The sequence below is a fragment of the Anabrus simplex genome, chromosome 13 (genome assembly GCF_040414725.1).
Source record: "Anabrus simplex isolate iqAnaSimp1 chromosome 13, ASM4041472v1, whole genome shotgun sequence".
NCBI lineage: Eukaryota > Metazoa > Arthropoda > Insecta > Orthoptera > Tettigoniidae > Anabrus > Anabrus simplex.
Genome location: NC_090277.1, coordinates 35,939,303 through 35,956,336, shown reverse-complemented (window position 1 = coordinate 35,956,336; position 17,034 = coordinate 35,939,303). Strand labels below are relative to the sequence as shown.

The window sequence follows — 17,034 nt, the reverse complement described above, 5'->3', positions numbered from 1 at the left end:
AGTATTACCAACAATCTCACTTTAGAAGTACCTCGATCAATCACAGATATCTCTTGCAAGTACATATTCAATAAATTTACATCAAGAAACATATTAAAGATGATCTTGAAGTTTCTCAAAATTTTACATAATTCTAGCCACTAGTTTACTTTTTAGAGATTAAATATAACCTTGAAAAAAAGGATGAAATATGAGAAAATGACCACTTCAAAGAAATAAAACACTTCTAAGGATGACCGTAAATAGGAAAACAATATATTTAATTCTGCAGGGATTGTGGTGTACATACTTGTTTTCCTCTTTGATGAATGGTACCAGTTGTTGAACTGGATGTTGTTCTATGAATATTTCCTCTTTAATTTCTGCAGGAGGCTGTAAGTAAGAAATAAGCAAAGCAAATTAAGGAAAAAGAATAAAGAGTGGCAGAACAATGACATGTATACAGGAAACTGCTGCATAATAAAATTCACATTGGGACAGTTAAGGCATAATTAATATTTCAATGTAAAAATTCAAGGAACAAGACTGATTATATTCTAATTAAAATGCCATTTAAGAGTATGATCAAAAGAGTAACAGCACATCCTCATTCAGACATTGCCTCCAATTATATCCAGCATTAGCGAATGTACAGTTGAAATTAAAAATGGTTAAACCGAAACAGGCTTCCAACACAATGGACACTACCAAACTACAGGATACTACAATGAGAGAATCAACTGAAGAAGAGTTTAACACTAAAATCAAGAATGGGTTACTCATAAGTGTTGATAAGAACAAAATAATTGGGAAAAAATTATAAATACAATGAACAGTGTCTGGAGACAACATCTAAGGACAACAGACATACAGAAGAAAGAGAAATGGATGACCAATGAGATGATGAAGCTTATGAAACAAAGCAGACTATAAAAATGCTATGTTATTGGCAGATACAAAGAGATGATATAAGAAATAGTGAAATAACTAAAGAAAATGGATGGCATAAATGTGCTAGGAACTAAGGTATGTGAAAACAAATGGTAACTTCAAACTCCAGAAGGACATTAAGGAGATAGCAGCATAACACAAAGAGCCAAAATTAACAACTCTTCTTCACAATTCCAACACACCCATTCAGGATGAACAGGTAATCACACACAGTTGAGAGAAATTAATAAATCAACAGCTCAGGGATGATAGCAGTGAGAATAGAAAATTCAGTACTGTTGATGGCCCAGAAATAACGTAGGACAAACTGCTCTATGCTCTAGCTTTATCTCCTAATAATAAAGTAGCAGGACCAGATCAGATCACAGCTGAAGTTTTAAAACTGAAAATAGACAACAATGTTCATCAGATCACCAAGTTCATCAAACTATATAGAGTACGGGAGAAATTCCATGTGACAGTATATTTCCATACCAACTAGTTGCGCCACTAGTTGTCAGAGGATTTAAGTACCGGGCGATGAGTGGCAGAATTTGTGAATAATTGCTCAGTTCATACCGGGAAATAGTCAGTTGAGACAATAGCATCCTACGAAGAACTTCTTCATCTTGCTCTTCTATTAAAACAGAAAAACCGAAGGGTACGAAAGTGCTGAAACATCCTATATTATTTTGTTTCTCGACTGACTAGAGGATTATATTATACATTGTTTGATGATCTAAATCAGGATGACAGTAAATTTCTCAATTACCTACGCATGTCAAAGTCGCCATTTTACGAATTGCTTGGCCACACAAAAGCAGTAATAACGGGAAACAACACAGGACTAAACAAGTGTTTCCCAGTTGAGCTGTAATTCACTAATATAGCCATATAATGGATCAATGGTACTTGTAAATGTAAACGATTATAGAATTTTTGTAGGTATTACATATTTCCATATAAGAGTAGTAAACATTGTATAATACATACCGGGTGAGTTGGCCATGCGGTTAGGAGCGCGCAGCTGTGAGCTTGCATCCGGGAGATAATGGGTTTGAACCCCACGGTTGGCAGACCTGAAGAAGGTTTTCTGTGGTTTCCCATTTTTACACCGGGCAAATTCTGGGGCTGTACCTTAATTAAGGCCAAGGCAGCTTCCTTCCAACTCCTGGCCCTTTCCTATCCCATCGTCGCCATAAGACTTATCCGTGTCGGTGCGACATAAAACCACTAGCAAAGAAAAATATTATACTTGCCTAGAGTATTCTTCTCGCCTACGGGTTTTGCTTCGAATTCTGGATTAAAGTTCTTTAAAATGCTGTTCCAAGAATTCAGTGTTTCTATTTTGTCAGTGTAAGCTTCAGTTCTGGAATCCCAAGTGACCAGTTTTCATTCTACCTCAAAAATGGTCTTAAGTATTTATTTGACTTTCAAATAATTTTGCCATCTCCTTCATTTGCTGTTGTAGTTTATTTGATGTCTCCATGTTCAGTAAATAAACTGCCACAATAAGTAAAATATTCACTCTACCACAGCGCGAGACCAAACAAGGTAATGAAGAAAGATAATGGTTAGGTGGATCGCTGACTCAATTGCGTTCAATTGTCCACATTACGTCAAGCTGGTGTGAGAACACGAGCTTCAGTGACGTTTCCGTATGCGCGGGGATGTATATCGGGCGACTAGTTGCGCCACTAGTCGCCCACAGCTAATAGGCTCCATTTGATCCAATGGTTTGTGACTCGCCAGAGCAACTAGTTGTGCCACTAGTCGCCCACGGTTAATATCGGCCTTACTGTTTTATAAGTCTAATGAGCACATGCTGAAGACAATCATGCTTATCGTAAACCAAATGAGGTTCAGAAATGGCTTTAGAAAAGAGAGGTAATGTTCAGTGTCAATGTCCTCTTTTGAAGAGGCAAGGAAAAATGCAAAGATGAATTTGCAAGTTCCATTGACTACGAGAAGGCATTCAGCTGAGTCATACATGAAAGACAGTGAGAATTTCCAGCAGAAGCAGTTAGACATACGAGATATCCACATCATTCATTATCTTTACTGGAAGCAGCAGGCCAAAGTCAAGATTGGATGAACTACAACTTCAGAGATAAGTAGAGTACAGTAAGGTTGCATACTTTCACCGGTTGCAAACAACCGCAATGCTGATCACATATTCAAAGAACAATATTACATATTCAAATGACACCATAATTATACACCGACATTGAAGGACTTCGAGGTCTGCTTAATAGATTTCATTGCAGTGGATTAAAATACAGTCTAATCATCAATACCATAAGCACCAAGGTTGTGGTATTTAGTGGAAGTAAGGATGACAGTGCCCCTATTTCATTAAACAAACAAAATTTTCAACAAATAAATCAGTTTACATACATTGGGAGCATAAAAACTGGTCTTCTGGACGGAGATCAGCCAACATTATTAGAAGCAATAATACCAGCTCCCACATGATATACAGTGGAGATCGTAAGAAGAACTATGCATTCTGCTTTGATATGTTGTGTGAAATTTCGGAATGACTTCATTCAAATATTAAAATTTTTAAGGGAACTGTGAATCATATAAATATTAATTTTTTCATAGGATCTCAAAATCATATGCACTGAAATGAAAGGTCACCTACTGAAATCTGTTCAGCCCTTTTCTCAATATTTTCATTATCAGACAACGGCTTATCAAATTAAGTAAATTACCTCAAATGGGTTTTCTGTGGTAAACCTGGCTCTATTAACTCAGATTAATTTGGTTTCTTGTTTCAGAGGTATCATTTCTGATAAAAGTTCAATATTTTCTAGTGGAAAAGAATATATATCGGGCTTGCTCTTCGCATACATCTGCAAATCATCACCAACAATGAATATGATAATTCATTATGAGTCAAAAATTTAGTTAATTTCAGACTTACATTATTATATAGGGAAAATTTAAATATGTATAGGATCTTTAAAACCAAAGGGTATTGTTCAGAAGAAAGGCATATTATTTGAATGCTCAGGTATACTTTCTAATGTAGAGTAATTATGTAACACATACAATTATTTAAGAGATTTAAGAGATAACCCTAACATCAGAACAAATTACAAAAATAGTGATAATTGTTCCATTCATCTAAATAAAATAATTCTTAAAGATCATGCCATCAACCCTTACTTTACACCAGCAAGTATAGCTCAGCATGAGAAATATCTTCTTTACCTCACCTGTTGTATGTTCAGTCACCAGATATAAGACCAGATGGATACTCAGCAGATCTACAATCAACTGCCATAGACAGCCTATATGACACCACAGAGACACACTAATGAATTTAGGAGGCAGTCTGTGTCCCACTACTTTCCTTTCCTGGCCAGGCAGTGCTATTACACATTAGCAGGCTTTGGATTATTATGCATTTGCACATTGAGTATGCAATTGCATATTAGGAACTGTTTTTATCTTAACCAGTTTACTGGAGAGCGCGAATTAAGTCACTCGAGAAAATAACCAGCCAGGTGGGGAGAGCGACTTCAGTCGTATGCTGCTGTTTTATTTTTGTCCTTGCCTCTAAGCCTAGCTGGAGTTATGAAATTCAGTCCTTGTTATTTGCATGCCCCTATCATCAAGTGGTTTTTTTTAGTAAGTACTTCTGCTTGATAGAAACAAAGCAGACAGAGCTGTATGTCATTCAACAAAAAATTGCTTCCATGCAAAAGTGCGTTATGTGTTCGCCTCACACAGAAAGTAATCAGGTGTGCTCTTGCTATGCGCTTACTGGAATGCTTTAGTGCATTATGAGACTGGCAATTGTATAGGATATCAATGTGAAAATATAGATGCATTGCATTTCTGTTATTTCATGAGAGTACATTTCAGTCGCAATAATGTCTTCTAAACAACATAGAGTTGAAGAATTACGTGATGACAGCTTGCGCTTACTTGTACATGATATGTTGGAGTTCAGCTACGAGGACAATGACTTCAGTGACTTCCATTCAGATGTGAAGATAAATCATTCTCTGGAGAAGAAACAGGCACAAATTGTACAGGACATCATTCTGGTGCAATCACAGCAAATGGTCGCGGGTTTGAAAGTGACATCTCAGGTGATGACAGTGACGACTGAGAGACACAGGTGCACTCAAACAGCAGTGATATGTCAGGGCCTAACATGTGGGTAGAAGAAGGACAGAGAAGGAATAGATTTCCAGCAAAATTAATTCCTGGAGTAAAAGGACAATTCTTGGAAGTAAAGGGTCCAGACGATATTTACGAACTGTTTGTGGACTACATAAAATCAGTTTCATGCTCTGTATCGCACTTCAATAGATTCACAATTAAGTATTTATTATTTTCCACCTAGTCGATACAATGATTGCTTAAGGCAATTTAATGGTTAAAAGTGGTACATGTTTCGTATTTTATCCACATCTTCAGCCACATAATGTTGTTTAGATGAAAAATATATAAAATTGACAAAGTAATGCTTAAGAGGAAGTGTCCTTAAAATTAACATAAGATTGACAACATTAAAACAAAAACTCAAGAGAAGATATATAAATTATTACCACAATTGAAAGCAGTTGTCAAGGAAACACTTGTACAATATTCCATAGAGAATATGTCCTAAATGAATATTCTTTTCTTAATAATTCATGAAAAAAGGTCAAATTATAAATTATACAGTTTATAAGTAATTGTCGAAATGAAGAAAACCAGATATCAAGACTGTTAAAGAATGACAGGAGTTACTGTTCCAAAAGAAAGCAGGCTTAATAAGAATTGACAACTAGGAATTAGTTATATTTTCATCTGCATTAATAATAAGAACCACATTGTGATATCTGGTTTTCTTCATTTCGACAATTACTTATAAACTGTATAATATATAATTTGACCTTTTTTCATCAATTATTAAGAAAAGAATATTCATTTAGGACATATTCTCTATGGAATATTGTACAAGTGTTTCCTTGACAACTGCTTTCAATTGTAGTAATAATTTATATATTTTCTCTTGAGTTTTTGTTTGTTTTAATGTTGTCAATCTTATGTTAATTTTAAGAACAATTCCTCTTAAGCATTACTTAGTCAATTTTATGTATTTTTCATCTAAACAGTGTTATGTGGCTGAAGATGTTGATAAAATACGAAACATGTACCACTTTTAACCATTAAATTGCCTTAAGCAATCATTGTATCGACTAGGTGGAAAATAATAAATACTTAATTGTGAATCTGTTTGTGGACGACGCTGTCAGTACATTGCTAAAGAAAGTAATATGTATGCTCAACAGAAAATTCATGGGAAAATAACGATGAGCATAATGAAACGGAGGAGTAGGTAAAAGACTAGATTACTACACATAAGTAGGAAATAAAACTTTTATTCTGACTTTTGCTTCTTCAAGGGAATATCCACAAACCTACGATGAGCCATTACTTCCCTCGTAACAAGTTGCTGACCATGACCATATTTTACGAGATCATGATGGAAAAGAAGTTTCCTTCCTATACAAGGTGAAGCCAGTCTTCGAACACATTGTGAAAATGTTATAAGAGGCTTACATCCTGGATGACTAGCTATCAAGCCTTCTTCTATGGAAAGGTCGGCTTGGTTGGAAGTTATTCATTCCAAGGAAAAGGTCCCAGTTCAGAATGGAATCTTACAAAGTTAGTAAAGCGAAAACAGGTAATGTGTGAAATATATTGTGGTACACTGGAAAATCAACAGAACTCAACAATGAAGTCCATGACACTGATGTATCACAGTCTCCCAAGCCGACAAGAACTGTGTGTATTCTGACAGATAATCTACTGAAACAAGGATACCTGATAGGATGGACAACTAGAACAGCCCTGAATTATAGGACCTGCTAAATTACCTCGATACTGATGCAGTGGATACAGTAAGAAGCAAGTGAAAAAATTTCCCTAAGGAACTTATGAAAAGAAGCTGATAAAAGAAGTAGTAACAGCTGCTTATCTAAGGAAACTCATGGTTCTAAAATGGAACGACAAGAAGAGACATTTTCATGCTCAGTAGTATCCATGATGCAGAAATGTGACTGCCATAACCAGAGCAAAGGATGAAACTAAAGTGAAACCTGTAGTTTGAACTGACTATAACAATTATATGGTGCGGGGAATTGATCTTTCCGTTCAGTATGTCATTACATACTCCAGAGCATGGAAACGGATGAAGAAATATTCCGGCATCTTCTGTATCTCATGGTATTCAATTTATTCATCATTTTCTGACAATATGGAAGAAAATTCAATCACGTGCACCTCCCACAAGAATTAACTTTATTAATAAAATACTGGAAAAGTACCCAGGATCAACCCCACTGAAGCTATGCCTGTCCTTTCATTTAGACAGCTTCCTGCTGCTCCAACAGAAAGAGTGAGAGGTAGGCATTATCCTGATGTGAATCCACCATTGGAAAAAAGGTGTGTCTGGTGAAGCAATCTATAGCTGTAGCGACTGCAATGTCGCTCTCTGTGCAGCTCTGTGTTTTCATGCTTATCACATGCAAGAAGTGTAAAAACAGTGTGTGAGATGCAAACTGTATGAATAGTGTAAATAATATAATTAGTGAAATCAGCCCTGATGTGTAAATTCACTGTGAAAAAGAAGTAATTACTGTGAGAAGATGATTAGAACCAGGCTACAATTGCAAGTACTTCCTCTCAACTTTTTACTGAGATTGTAAACCCTGCATGAAATGTATTTTTCTCAACTGCAGTACTTACTTCACAAATTTGTATGTTAGTTTATAATAATGTGTATTTCCAGTGAACATGTTTCATAATTTTCCTGAAATTAATATTAAAATAAAGATATTCTGAGAAGTCAGTACGAGTCTTAGATATATTTTGCTCCAAAACTAAAACACCTGCAGATATTAACAAACAGGTGTAAAATCAATTTCTATATATTAGGATATATATAAAATTTTATTAACAAGTATCTCAAAATTTGGAGGGCTTCTTGAATTTATTTGAATACTTTTCAAGTTACAAACATTAGTCCCCAACAGAACAGAGTTACTACTTCATGTGCTTCCCTGTTAATGGATTCACAGTAGATATTTTGGGGTTTTAATCCAGTTAGGGCATATTCCAAAGTATATTTTGTCTTGCATGCAGACAACTTCTGCAGGACACTATTGGAAAATTTGACATGCATTCGACTTAACTGAAATGTTAAACTGTGCTGGTTATATTAGGTAGGCTATTTGACAGGTCGGAATTATGTTTAAAGTTAGCAAAACCAGCTCTACATCCGGCCATGGCTTTGTCTACCTGCAATGCAATTACGTGGGTACTGATTCTTCTTGGAATTTAGGTTTCAGCAGGATTGTCTTTTTCTTAATTTGTAAATAGTTACCATACATGCACAATTAGTTCTTGTCAGTCTTACTTTCACCGTGTTGAAATAGGATGTGGTTCATAGGACATTAAATAGCTGTATTCTTACCTAAGGGGAAAAAAAAAAGTTAGTGAATGTGTATAATTATGTAGTTCATACTTATAATATTTTAATTATACTGCAATTTAGTTTATTGTTACTTATGGTATTATAGTTTAAGGCATACATGTTCATATTTGTGCTGCAGCGTGGTATAGAGTCAATATTATTCCGGGACAATGAATGAGAAAGTAAAAGGTAAAAAGAAAACAGGATACAGAACAAGAACTGAAATAGATACAGAATTTTAAATCCTATGTCCACGCTTTCAATACCTTTAAAAATCCTGAGAGCACAGGCGCTCAAGGAATTCAGAGTGCAAATACCACAAGGCATATGCGCATTCAAGGAGCGCAAACATACCAATTTAGAAGTGAATTTGTTCGATTGGCATAGAAACGTCCAACTGAATAATATCCCCATTGATGGGCGAGGTTATCAAGGGGAATGCAAATGAATGGGCGGTAAAGATGGGATTGGTGTTTCAGTGTTCAAACAGGTGGCTTAAACTCTTTAGCACATTGAGTGCTAGACCAAACATTCCTAGGATTGCCACCTTTACCACGACCTAACAGCGACGAATGTCCCGTGGTTCCATAATGTTCACACACTTAACCAATCAAAATATCACTGAAACGATAAATTTATGATATATTAGGTTAAAATATGATCTATATTTTGTCAAATCGCTTGACTCCGAATGGAGTCATATCGGTCAATATGTGCTGTACTCGTACATGTGCTCCTATATGGGGTCACATTTATACAATAGTTCATGTCCGGGTGATCAAAGAGGAAACATTGTTATCACTCCATTAACATACAAAGGACGGGAATTGGACAAGACCCATCCAAAAGTGTAAACCAAGGATTTCCTCATTTTGTCCGATGTGTTGTCCAACCATGAAGGGTCACTATTGAAATCTGTTCAGCATTTTCCCCAGTATATCCAATATCAGACAATGGCTTACCAAGAGTTATATATTACCTCAAATGCATTTCCTTGTGTAGAACCTGTCTCTGTTACCTCCGATTTGATTTCTTGTTTCAGAGGTTTCATTTCCGATAAAAGGTCAACATTTACCTGTGGAAAAAATATATATATATTAGGCACGATTTTCGCAAATATAGTCACCAACAAATGAACATGATACTTCATTATCTGTCAGTAATTGAGTGCATTTCAGACTTTATTATATAGGGAAAATCCCTACACGTACAGGATCCTTTAAACCAAAGGAGGAAAAGTACGCTACTTGAATGCTCGGATACATTTTTATGTGGACTATTTATGTAACACATATAAGCCTTTAAAACATAACTGTAACATCAGAAAATAGAACAAAAAAAGTGATAATTCTGAAAATGCTACAACCTGTTTTCCAGTCATTGACCGGGTCAGGGATGTAATGAATGAATCATATATAGGCTATTAGTATGATGGGGTTGCCACTCCCAAAGTGATTTATTGACGACTGATTGATGATATGAAATGAGAACGGAGAGTGTTGCTGGAATGAAAGCTGACAGGGAAAACTGGAGTACCCAGAGAAAAACCTGTCCCACCTCTGCTTTGTCCAGCACAAATCTCACATAGAGTGACCGGGATTTGAACCACAGTATCCAGCGGAGAGAGGCCGACACGCTGCCATCAGAGCCATGAAGGCTCCCCAGCAATAATTCTATTCATCTCAATAAAATAATTCATAAAAATTCAAACGATCAATCATTATATTATACATTAAATATACTTCTTTTATCTCACCTATTGCATGTTAAGTCCACAGATATAAGACTAGTTGGGTTCTAAACAGATGTACAATCAACTGCTATAGATAACCTATGTATCAACAAGAAGACATACTAAAGAATTTAAAAGTGAGTTTGTGTCCCATTACTTTCCTTTCCTGGCCAGGCAGTGCTATTACACATTAGTTTGCCAACATCACAAATATTCTTTTACTATTTAATAATGTTATTGGCTTTACATCCCACTAACTACTTTCACGGGTTTCAGAGATGCCGGGGGGCCGGAATTTAGTCCTGCTGGAGATCTTTTACATGCCAGTAAATATACCAACCTGAGGCTGACATATCTGAGCAGCACCTTCAAATACCACCGGAGTGATCCAGGATCGAACCTGCCAAGTTGACGTAAGAAGGCTAGCACCTCAACCATGTGAGCCGCTCAGCCCGGCTAAGCTTTTACTTGTTTTACATCACACCAACATGGATATGCATTGTGGCAATGATGGAATACGATAAAAGCAACTGTAGCCTTAATAAGGTACAGATATGGGAAGTTACAGGAAAGCAACTTCAGGGCTGCCAACAGAAGGTTTTAAAGCCACTATATCTGAAATACAAGCTGACAGCTATGTGAGCCAAACCATGTAGCCAATTTGCTTGCTCTCACTGAAATCAATATACCAAACAACCTTACTAGTCAAAAACAGTGACCTAAACATTACTACCAGAAATCTTCATCAAACAAAAATATTACATGGTGCTACAAACATGGTTGGCCTTTGCCTACCAAGCAACTACTGTTCAGCCTGATGTCTGCAGATTAAAAGGTGATGCTATTTCAATGTCCTGTCCAATTAACTTCACTTTTTAAAGCAGAGCCCCTATCTCTGTGTCAGATAGTCCTGTATTGCTCTCACATAAGCTGAATGAATTTCAAACAAGCTTTCAGATCAGGATATTAGAACACAGCAAAAGCTTGATAATGCAAAATCAGTTAATAAAAAATGCTGCCCAATGTTATATAAATTGTTTAATTTGTAATTTAAAGAACAATGTTGGTCCCATCACCAAAATTCCGACACTTTATTCAAAATGGTCTCATTTCCAATAGTATTTTACAGGGAAGTTTTATTTCTAAATTTAATTGCTTTGCAACACAATACACTTTCCAGAACATGCAGCTTTCTGCACTGTAACTTTTGTGTGTCAATAGCGTGCTTCAGAGTGGCTGAGATAAAGGAAAATTGTAGTTTTTTAGTATTCTTGCAGTTTTTATTTTTTATGTCAGTATTAGTGTTTAGTTATGCAGTTCAGATTTATTATATTTTATTCACAATGTATTTTAGTTTATTGTTGGTTGTGGTACTTTAGTTTAAGGTATACATGTTTGTTTTTTATGGTGCAGCGTGGCTTAGTATCAGTATTCTTCCAAGACAATGAGCGAGAAAGTACAAGATTTAAAAAAAAAAAAATCTAAATTATCTACACAATTTGGAATTCCAGTGTCCACACTTTCAATACTTTCATGAAATCCTGAGAGCACAGATGCTCAAGAAATGTAGGATGCAAATAACAAAAAGACGTGATCAGTTGATGAGCTAAAATACTCCAATTTCGAAGTGGAATCAATCCACTGGTTTTGACTTGTTCGATCAATTAAGGGGAATGGAAATTAATGGCGCTACAGATGAGATTGATATTTCAGTGCTCAAACGTGTGGCTGCAAAGATTTAACACGAGTGCCAGACCAAAATTCCTAGGATTACCGCCTAGTGCCAAGTTACTCCCACGTGGTAAAACATTCATAGGCTTAACCAATAAAGTGATCACTGAATTGAGAATATATATAAGGTTAAACTATTGTTGTATATATTTGGCCAAATAGTGCGGCAATGAACAGGGTCATATTGGTCATCACGAATTGTGCATATACATGCACTGCCATATGGGGTCACACACAATAGTTAACGTCCCAATGCTCTTATACAACACAGTCTTATTACTCTAGTAACATGCAAAGGATGGCAATTGGAAAAGACCCATCCACAAGCGGGAAGAAAAAAAAAAAAGGAATTCCCTCATTTCCTTCAAAGTTGTGTCTACTCATGAAGTGTCACTTGTTGAAGTCAGTTCAGCCATTTTCCCCACTATTTCCTTTATCAGACAATGGCATAACTAAATACATAAATACCTAACTACATAACACATTATACATAATACATTACCTCAAAAGTGTTTTTCTGTGTTGAACATGGCTCTGTTAACTATGATTTGGTTTCTTGTTTCAGAGATATCATTTCTGATAAAAGTTCAAAATTTTTCTGTGAAGAAGATATATATATATTTGTCTCAATTGAGTAAATTTATAATACCAATAAAAATGGTCCATTATTGGACATTATAAATTTTCCAGCTAAATCATTCATGGTTGCCAGCATTTTGGGAAAGTGTGCTAAGTTGGGCTCATCAGTTGGTGAATACCACACCTACAGAAACGCATGACTAGTGCATACTGTGCAGGCCACTGCGTGGGCTATTTGGCGCCACCAGTAGTGCCAATGCGCTAGGAGAGAATGTCTCATTACCTAAGATAGATGCCTGCCTGGCCATCAGATAATATAGATGTTGATTCACATAGGGAACTTGAAATATTTGTCCCGAATGAGTAAATTTATAATACCAATATAAATGGTCCATTATTCGGGATAAATATTTCAAGTTCCCTATAGGAATCAACATCTATATCATCGGATGGCAAGGTAGGCATCAATTTTATGTAATGAGGCAAAGTCTCTCGTAGTCCATTGGCACTACCAGTGGCTCCAAATAGTGTACGCAGTGGCCTCCACTATATGCACCAGCCATGCGTCTCGTTAGATGTGTTATTTACCACCTGATGAGCCCAACTCAGCATACTCGGGAAAAATGCTGGCAACCATGAATGAGTTAGCTGGAAAATTTATAATGCCCAATAACAGACCATTTATATTGGTATTATAAATTTGCTCATTCGGGACAAATATTTCAAGTTCCCTATGGGAATACACATCTATATCATCTCATGGCCAGGCAGACATCAATTTTAGGTAATGAGACAAAGTCTTTTGTAGTGCCTACGCAGTGATCTCCACGGTATGCACTAGCCATCCGTCTTGGTAGGTGTACTATTTATCACCTGATGAGCCCAACTTAGCACACTTGGGCGAAACGCTGGCAACCATGAATGAGTTAGTTGGAAAATTTATAATGTCCAATAACGGACCATTTATATTGGTATTATACCCCAGCTTGATGAAATCATTATACATCTGGGCTACAAAATAAAAAATACATGCTTTAAACAGGATACTTCAATGAAATCATATCTACTTGCATCATACGCCAAAGATTTGTATATGAACATAACAATCAAGAAGAAATCCATGTTAAACGGCAGTAACAATGGTGAATATTGATTTGGAGCATACATAAGAGGACTTCCTTGATAAATTAAGCAGATACGTGATTACTGAAAAAGGCTTTACACAATATAACTTGTTTAAAATAATGCAGGCAAGTAATAATATAATACACACTGCAAATCACATGCTAGTTCAACTTTAAAATCATAGTTTTGGCCTTTTTATATTCCTGCAAAAGTCTTGAGAAAATGTTTTGTAATAACAGGGACCAGAACTCCTGGTCTTCAAAATAGAAATAGACACCAGAGATTCATTGGACATAGATGATCTGAAAGCTGTTCTATTTTTCTTCACAAGGCTGAAAACACATTTATATTCTGCATTGCTGTGGGGTATAGTAAGAATACAGAGCATACTCTAGAAATTTGGTTGTACTTAAGAAGTCCATCGGCTCCATGAATTCTTGATATTTTTGCCGAACTAGAATAACTTTCAGCATCTTGATTTGCTGCCAAAGTGTCATCTACCTGAAGAGCTGTGAAATGCCTCTGAAGCTCATTTATCATCTCATATGTAGTTCCATTCTCTTCCTTGCATAACATATTAGGAAACTTTTCCATGAAAAAATGAATGGAAGAAAACTGTGCACCTTCAATTTCATCTAACCTAGCAACTTGAGTATCGTCGTTGCCGGGAACAAACCTCCTATGTGTCAGAATTTGTGAAAATGATATTTTAGCACCAAGGGATTCAGAATGGCTGCCCCTACGAAGTGGCATAACCTCCAATGTATAAGAAAATATTAAATGAGTTAAATTCCACAAAATATTGTACCTCCTATGTGGCTCAGCACTTTTATTGATGGGAAAAATCTCCTATGTGCTTGAAGGACACATAGGAGTATTATACCTTGGTCCACACTGTTCACGCTACCGGGATGTATCTCCTATGTGTTGAGTTGAACACGTTAGTGTTATACTTTCCCGCCTTCTGCTCGACAATGACAACTCTATAGGGTTTGTTTACTCAGTATGGCGCCATATTGAACAAGTAGACGTCAGGTCTTTTTCTGCCAATTCTACTATTATTGCTGCAGGAACTTTATTGTGAAGGGAAATGTTCAGCCGTGGACAGAAGATTCTACAAATGGCATTGGAGATAGCTACAAAAGATTATCAATCAGACAAAGGTAAGTCAATTAATAAACAGTAATGAATGCATGATGCATTGCAAATCTTAAAATACCAAACATACAAGGGCTATCGCAACTGTATGCACATTTAAATAACAAGTACTATGGATTGTAAGATGACAGTAGTATGATCGTTTCATTTTCTTTAATATACCGCACGTGCATTTGTAAAACCCACAACAGAGACAAATCACTATGGAAATAACTACACCCCTACCGTGGAAGAAATTCTGGACAACGTAATGGATGTTACAAGTTCTGCAGCAGGTACGTATGAATTACACTACCAACTTGAAACACCTGGACATCACAGAAACCATGTTCAATATGAATTTTACATTACTGGTAAACAAATAGCCATGTGGCCTCTAAAATTTATCAACAAAATAATCCTCATTTCCCTTTCATCTAGAAGAACTTTCTGCATCCATAGCGACGATGACTGATAATGACTTTACCAACACAGCAAGAAATGTGGAGGCAATGGAAATCGCCTGCCCTATAATAGGTATGTTTGAAGTTTTACAAGCATTCTGCTTAAACTTAAAAGGTGTGACTAATATGAGTACAAAGCAATTAGTGTAAAATCTATGACGTTGACAAATGAAGCCACATGAGGGATAAAAACTATGTTCTAATATTAAATCATTTATTTCAGATTTAGAAGATCTACATGACATGTCTTCCATTAAGTGGAATGTAGAAGATGATCTCCAAGATATATTGAACTCTCATAAAAACGAGGGACACCAGAGACTGAAGATATGTCTAACAAAGGTACGAAAACTGTGAGTGAGGTGCTGAATCATTCCAAAATGTCTGTTGGTAATCCTGATATACGAAATGTAAGCGCAGAAAAGAGACTCAACCGCAAGGCGAAAGAAAAATCCCGTTCAAATAGAATCTTTGGCAAGCCTTACTTAGGCTTACAGCAAAAGGCTAAAATAATCACAAAACAGGCAAGAAAATTAGGTAACAGATGCAGACATAAAGAACTTATAAAGAAGACACAGAAGACATTCCTTTGTGATACAATCAACGAGGAGCACCAATGTCAATTGTTCAAAGATTTCTGAAAGATTCCATCCTGAGCTGAAAAGAAGGCATACACCGCTAGGAATGTTCTCAGGAGATGAAAAGAAACTGCAGGCGACATCAAAAGAAAGTACGTAGGTCATGATATACATTTAACTAAACCTGACGGAGAAAGTGTGCGTGTTTGCCGAACATTTTTCATAAACACTTTGGGAATTGGTGAGGACAGTTACAAGAGATGGACACATGTAAACGACATCGAACATATTTCAACTTCTACTGGCAAGGGAGCAGATAATTCAAACACCGATGCCCAAGGCAGTCCATTGAAGAAACGTGCCCTAGACAAGCAGGATGTACCTATGTCCATCAAGAAAACGAAAATTGAAGACAAGATTCATGATTGGCTTGGAGTTTTACCTAAAGTTTCCAGCCATTATTGTCGAAAGTCCATGAAAAAGGTATACACTGAACCAACTTTTTGATCAAAATTACATATGTTTTCAGTCTACAAGGAATGGTGTGACGAAAACAATAAATCTCCGAGCTTTAGAACCCTTTTCATGGGTACGTTGGAAGAAGACAAAATTGATATTCATCTGCCTAAAAAAGACCAGTGCGATATTTGCTGTGCATATAAAGTTGGTCAAGTAGAAGAAGAAGAATATCAAAAACACCTCCTATGGAAAGACGAGGCTCGGGAAGCGAAGAATAAAGCTAAGGAGGCCAGTACTGATTATCATGTTGTGGTAACAATGGATTTTCAAAGTGTTCTTTTGTGCCCTAAGTTGCTAGCATCCAAGACATACTACAGACAGAAACTTCAAGTACATAATTTTACAATTTATGATCTAAGAAACGGTGATGTTACACTTTATGTATGGCACAAGGGCAATGGTGGTGAAAGTGAAAATGAATTTACCTCATGCGTAGTTAATTTTATTGAAAATTTGCCACCTCCAACCAATAAGGTTACCTTAATTTCTGATGGCTGTAATTATCAGAATAGGAACAAGGTTTTAGCCAGCGCCTTAAGTAATGCCGCTAGATCTAAGAACATCACTGTGGAACAACTATACCTGGAAAAGGGGCACACTCTGATGGAATGTGATAGTGTTCATGCCACTCTAGAGCGCTACTTCTCTCCACCAATTAATTCACCCATGGATTATATAGCGAGAATGGGGCAAGCCAGACCCACGAAACCATACAATGTGAAAACTGTCGGTTTCAGTTTCTTTAAGGATTTTGAGCATAAATCAAACCTCCCATCT

At 36.4% G+C, this 17,034-nt stretch overlaps 1 protein-coding gene across 1 annotated transcript in view; it reads right to left on the bottom strand.

Annotated features, from left to right (window-relative positions):
- The window catches only part of LOC137502869 (uncharacterized), a 67,528-nt gene that overhangs the window by 34,629 nt on the left and 15,865 nt on the right, over nt 1–17,034 (bottom strand). Inside the window, exons 3-4 of the mRNA XM_068230027.1 lie at nt 9,372–9,467; nt 290–372 (exon numbers count right to left, since the gene is read on the bottom strand). Coding sequence (XP_068086128.1) covers nt 290–372; nt 9,372–9,467 — 179 coding nt within the window. The remainder of the gene's footprint in view (nt 1–289; nt 373–9,371; nt 9,468–17,034) is intronic.